Genomic DNA, 6102 nt, shown 5'->3' with positions numbered 1-6102 from the left:
TTACGGATGGTTGTGAGCCACCATGTGGTTGCTGGAATTTGAACTCAGGACCTTCAGAAGAGCAGAGCAGTCCATGCTCTTAACCGCTGAGCCATCTCTCCAGCCCCCTGTTTTAGTTTTTTTTGTTGTTTTAATCTTTTTGGCTTTTTTCGAGACAGGGTTTCTCTGTCTAGCCCTGGCTGTCCTGGAACTCACTTTGTAGATCAGGCTGTCCTGGTACTCAGAAATCCGCCTGCCTCTGCCTCTCGAGTGCTGGGATTAAAGGCGTGCGCCACCACGCCCGGCTCATTTTTGTTTCTAAAGACAGGGTTTCAGCCGGGCAGTGGTGGTGCAGGTGGTGGGCAGGCATAGGCGGATTTTTGAATTTGAAGCCAACCTGGTCTACAGAGAGTTCTAGGACAACCTGGGCTATACAGAGAAACCCTGTCTTGAGTTCCCCCATCCCCCCCCAAAAAAGACGGGGTTTCTTTATAGTCCTGGAACTCACTAAGTAGGAAAGGCTCTCCTTAGATGTGGACAGTCTGGTTGCTGTCTTTAAGTACTGGCTTATAGGCATGTGCATGTTTCCAGGCCCTTTCAGAACTGATGCTGTGTACTGTGCTGTCCCGTAAGGTGGTGTCACTGCCCTTCAGAACCTGGCCACACTAGGCAGAGCACTTGGATGAGGGAGAGACACTGCTGGACTAACCTGGGCAGCGGAAAGGCCTGGCTCTGTAGCACTCTGGTCAGCTGTTGCCTGCCTCCAGGAGCAGAGCCCAGCATTAGTCTCCCAACTCTGCCAGTGCTTCCTGTAATACCAGGCAGAGCATAGGGACGCCAGAGTTGGACAGAGTCCCAGCTGTGACTTAGAAGATGGAGGTGAGGGCCACAATTGCTGACATCATGCTGATGGCCTGGGGTTCATCTCCCAGTCTCAGCCTCAGTTGCAGCCATCACCGGGGCAACTGATACTTAGGCGGGTGGTGACAGATGGTGAAATGAAACAGCATAGGAAAAGCGACTGCTTTAATGAATTAGACAAAATTTCACATAAAATCAGAATCCTATGATCCATCCCTTCTCCGATCACTAAAAAATGCAAGATTCATTCGTCACAAGCCATGTGCAATTGGGACCCAGCTCAAAGGCAGTGCAGGTCTGGGGTCCAGCCTCAGGTGTGGCACTACTTTCCATTCTCAGCACTGAACATTCGTTCCTGGAAATGACCAGAGCCAGGGTCATGGGAGGGCCCCAGCCAAGACCCACCAAGGTCCCAGGTCCCAAGATAAAACACTCACACATGTATACATGTATTCATATCCCCTTCTGACACCCCCCCCCCGTGTGTGTGTGTGTGATTGTTCTTCTTAGGGCAGCCACTGCTTCTTAGGAGCTTGGACTAAAGGCCTATGCTACCATTCCTGGGCCAGGCTACTGAATGTGACCCTCTTGTCTCACTCTCCAAAGTGATGGGACTATAGGTGTGTGCCACCATGCCAGGCTCCTGCAGTAACTTTCAACTCTGCCCAAACTCTGCCCCTGGGTGAAAGGAACAGCCCAAAGCTGCCCACCCACTCAGGAACTCACCGTGAGCATCCGCTCCAACTTTATGGCATCAGCAGCAAATTTGCGGATTCCGTCGGAGAGCTTCTCTACAGCCATCTGGTCCTCATTGTGCAGCCAACGGAAGGCCTTCTCGTCCAGATGTATCTTCTCCAAGTCACTGGCCTGGGCTGGGGGATACCACAGCTCTCCATGCCTGCCTCACCCTTGGACTCATCACTGTCCCTCAGACTTAAGCTAAGTGTCTCCCCTCAGGGCTAACGCTCCACCCTTGGCCTTACCCGCTTTGACGGACAGCGTAGGCGCCAGCTTCCCATTATCCTTGAGCAGCTCCCCCAGGAGCTTCGGTGAGATGGTGAGGAAGTCACAGCCTGCCAGTGCTTTGATCTCACCCGTGTTGCGGAAGGAGGCGCCCATGACAATTGTCTTGTAGCCAAACTTCTTGTAGTAGTTGTAGATTTTGGTGACACTCTTGACCCCTGGAGGAGACCCAGGCATGTTCCAGAATGGTCTTAGAGCCGTCCTGAACTGCTGTCTGACCCCACCCCCTCTGTGATCTGAAAGGGTAGCTCACCAGGGTCCTCCTGGGGTTCATAGGATTTCTTGTCTGTGTTTGCTACATGCCAATCAAGGATGCGCCCCACAAAGGGAGAGATGAGCGTCACGCCCGCTTCAGCACAGGCTACAGCCTGGGCGAAGGAGAAAAGCAGTGTCATGTTGCAGTGGATGCCATGTTGCTCCTCTAGCTCCCTGTGGACAAGAGGGGCAGGGTGGCTGAGTGCAGCCTCAGGTGAGGCCGTGGGAGCAGGATCAGGGCTGTGCACTGTTAAGAAGAACAAGCCTGAGACTCGCTCTGCAGGGTTGGGTCTGGACAAGGACTGGCCAGGATTTCCTTCATCAGGTCTATACTGCATAGCAGACAAAGGCAATACATGGCCCCGAGGGTCCACATCTGCCCCAGCACTATAACAGGGCCCCTCTCCTCTCAGTTCCTATGGGCTCTGCTCCTAGGCTAGAAGCAGTGGGTCATTTCCAAGGGTGATTGGGACCTAGCTCTGCCTGGAGTTACCCTGCAGCAAGCACAGTTTCTCTCCTTGGCTCAGTACTCCTGGGCCATACACCCCTGCCACAGTTCCCTTCCCAGGGGTGCTTCGGAGGTGCCGCCACCATGTGACTACTTCAGTATCTCAGCACAAGTGTAGCTTACACCACGCTGGCTCAGCAGAGGAGAGTCTCCGCCTATACTAACTACAAGACCCAGTAAACCTACTTCTCTGCATCTGCCCAAGACAAAGGAAAACTATGCCCACACCAAAATGTATAAAGGCCTGTCTGTGTCCGTGGCACTAATTTCAAACAGCCTCGAAGTGGTAACAGACCCAATGCCCAACAAGAGACAGAGGCAAGGCACACTAGGACATGCTGAGTGAGAGAGCTAGACAAAACAGTTCACACACCACCTGCCTACTCATATGATATCCAGAACAGATGAGTGAAGGAGCAGTGGTTCTGGTGGGGGAGGGGCTGACGTGGACAGCCAGGACTGATTACTTCTGGAAGAGGCATCCCAGAGGAGGCTGACTGTTTCTGCCACTTTGCATTCTCTTCTACTCAGAGCATACTATGTGTATGATAATTTGTTTAAAACTTCATATATTTAGGCCTCACTGTTGCAGGAGCAAACTGAGAAACAGTGAGAACAAGACACTCCTCCTAGCTGGCCAGGGCACAGTCTGAGCCACGCCGGGAGCAGAGCACAGGCCTGCTGCTCAGAACAGAGGATCTGAAGCTGCCTGCATGCAGGGGACACTTACTTTCCAGCCTGAATCCCCTCCCAGGTGGATGATAACTTGATGAGAATTCTGTCCTTGCCGATCCCAGCTTCTTTGTAAAGCTCAATGAGGCGCCTGGCTCGGGCCACCATGGCATCCTTATCAAAGGAAAGCCTGCAGGAAAGGGAGCATGTCAGAGTGTGTTGGGATCCCACAGCTGGGTGGCTCACTGGGCAAACCCTTCCCACCCCTCCCCTGGACTCAACAACCGAGGCAGGAGAATCAGAAGTTCAAGGTCAGCCTGTGCTACAAGTGACAATACTTGCTGCTCTTGCAGAGGACCCAGGTTTGGTTCCCAGCATCCATATGGCAGCTTACAACTTTGTGTACCTCGGGTTCCAGAGGATCTTATGCCCTCTTTGGCCTCTGCCAGCATCAGGCACATATGTGGTGTAAATACATCACACAGACAAATGCATACACAAAAAAGTAATAACCTTGTGAAAAAGAGACTCTGGTTTTAAAAAACAAACAGAAAAATGGGTTCATGGATATGCCGAGTTGGTCAAGCACTTGCCTGTCATATACAAAGCGCAAATTCCCTACATCACATGAACTAAGTATAAGTATGATGGTGGTTTTTGTTGTTGTTGTTTTGATTTTTTTGGTTTTTCAAGATAGGGTTTCTCTTTGTAGCCCTGGCTGTCCTGGAACTCACTTTGTAGACCAGGCTGCTCTGGAACTCAGAAATCTGCCTGCCTCTGCCTCCCAAGTGCTGGGATTAAAGGCGTGTGTCACCAGTGCCTAGCTGATGGTGTACTTGTGTAACCCCAGCAGTGAGGGCAGGAGGACCAGAGCATCAAGGTCATTCTCAGCCACACAGTAAGTCTGAGGTCATCTGAGGCCACATGAGACCCTGTCTCAAAATAAATAAGAGGCAGAGGCAGGCAGATCTCAGTGAGTTTGAGGCCAGCCTGGTCTACAGAGCAAGTTGCAGGATAGCCAGGGCTATATAACACAGAGAAACCCAGTCTCAAACAAAACAAAACAACTTTTTTTTTTTTTTTAATTGCCAGGCTTGGGCTGGTGAGATGGCTCAGTGGTTAAGAGCACCGACTGCTCTTCCAAAGGTCCTAAGTTCAAATCCCAGCAACCACATGGTGGCTCACAACCATCCGTAATGAAATCTGATGCCCTGTTCTGGAGTATCTGAAGACAGCTACAGTGTACTTACATATAGTAAATAAGTAAATAAATATTAAAAAAAAAAATTGCCAGGCTTATTGGCACATCCTTTAAATCCCAGTACATGGGAGGCAGAGGCAGGCGGGTCTGTCCGAGTTCAAAGGAAGCCAGCCTGGTCTACAGAGTGAGTTCTAGGACAGCTGGAGCTACACAGGAAACTCAAAACACAGAAAGCTAACAACAAAAAGACCACATTTCTGGACCCTTCAGTGCAAGTATATTTTCACAAGACACAGGCTCAAGACTAGCCCTTCATCAGAGAGCTCTAGGCCGCCAGCTCTGCACAGCCCTCTAACAGAATGTGCATTACAGCACCAAGTGATTGTGGGGGATCTCAAGGGCAAACTGATGTTACTGATGCCACCAGGGACCTGCTCCCCACCTACTAACCCCACATACCTTGCATCAACTTCTGTGGATACACGGCCTGGAATCTTCTTTAGTATTTCTGCTCCAAACAGCACAAAAAGTTTGTCAATGGCATTTTTAATCTGCTCCTCCTGTGGCCTGAATTCAGAAGGGAAAGTTGTGTTAGGAACTTTGAAGGAAGGCTGGAGAGATGGCTCAGTGGTTAAGAGCACTCTCTGCTCTTCCAAACGTCCTGAGTTCAACTCTCAGCAACAACACGGTGGCTCACAACCATCTATGATGAGTTCTGATGTCCTCTTCTAGGATGCAGGTATACGTGCAGGTAGAGTATTCATATACATTAAAAAAATAAACAAAGAAAGAAAGAAAGAAAGAAACTTTGAAGGCTTTGGGATAACCTATAAGACCAATTCTGACTCTTGCCAAGTTTCTTTTCTCTTCACCCCCCCCCCCCCAGGATGGGTATAAAAGCACATGCTACTTTGTTTTATTTTGTTTGAGACAGGGTCTCCCTATTAAGCTCTGGCTGTCCTGGAACTCACTATTATAGAGCAGGCTGGTCTCAAACTCACAAAGCACACCCAATTCTCGAATGGTAGAAGCAGGAAGGTTTCAAGTTTGAGGTCAGCCTGGAAAAAGAAAGGAAGGCAGACTCAAAAGAAATTACTGTTTTGGGCTGGTGAGATGGCTCAGTGGGTAAGAGCACAGACTGTTCTTGAGTTCAAATCCCAGCAACCACATGGTGGCTCACAACCACCCATAATGAGATCTTATGCCTTCTTCTGGTGCATCTGAAGTCAGCTACAGTGTACTTATATATACTAATAAATAAATCTTTGGGCCAGAGCAAGCAGAGACTGAGCGAGCAGGGTTGACCAAAGTGAAGAGAGGTCCTAAAGATTCAGCTCCCAGCAACCACATGAAGGCTCACAACCACATGATGTACAGCTAGTGTATTCACATACATAAAATAAATAAATCTAAAAAAAAAAAAAAAAGAAACCACTGTTTTATTATAGTAAACCAGCTATCTCATAAACCATGCCATCTCAAACTTTTTTTTTTTTTTTTTTTTAGATTTATTTATTATTATACATAAGTACACTGTAGCTGTCTTCAGACACACCAGGAGAGGGCACCAGATCTCATTACAGATGGTTGTGAGCCACCATGT

General features: G+C 49.1%; 1 protein-coding gene across 1 annotated transcript in view; it reads right to left on the bottom strand.

Moving 5' to 3' along the window:
• Nucleotides 1–988: 988 nt before the first annotated feature.
• The window catches only part of Taldo1 (transaldolase 1), a 10554-nt gene continuing 5440 nt past the window's right edge, over nucleotides 989–6102 (bottom strand). Inside the window, exons 3-8 of the mRNA XM_021203982.1 lie at nucleotides 4959–5066; nucleotides 3357–3488; nucleotides 2117–2292; nucleotides 1824–2021; nucleotides 1567–1712; nucleotides 989–1195 (exon numbers count right to left, since the gene is read on the bottom strand). Of these exons, the coding sequence (XP_021059641.1) occupies nucleotides 1163–1195; nucleotides 1567–1712; nucleotides 1824–2021; nucleotides 2117–2292; nucleotides 3357–3488; nucleotides 4959–5066 (793 nt within the window). The 3' untranslated portion in view covers nucleotides 989–1162. The remainder of the gene's footprint in view (nucleotides 1196–1566; nucleotides 1713–1823; nucleotides 2022–2116; nucleotides 2293–3356; nucleotides 3489–4958; nucleotides 5067–6102) is intronic.

Source organism: Mus pahari, chromosome 1 (genome assembly GCF_900095145.1).
Source record: "Mus pahari chromosome 1, PAHARI_EIJ_v1.1, whole genome shotgun sequence".
NCBI classification, from domain to species: domain Eukaryota; kingdom Metazoa; phylum Chordata; class Mammalia; order Rodentia; family Muridae; genus Mus; species Mus pahari.
Note: the sequence above shows the minus strand (reverse complement) of the source record. Positions and strands in the feature narration are given on the sequence as shown.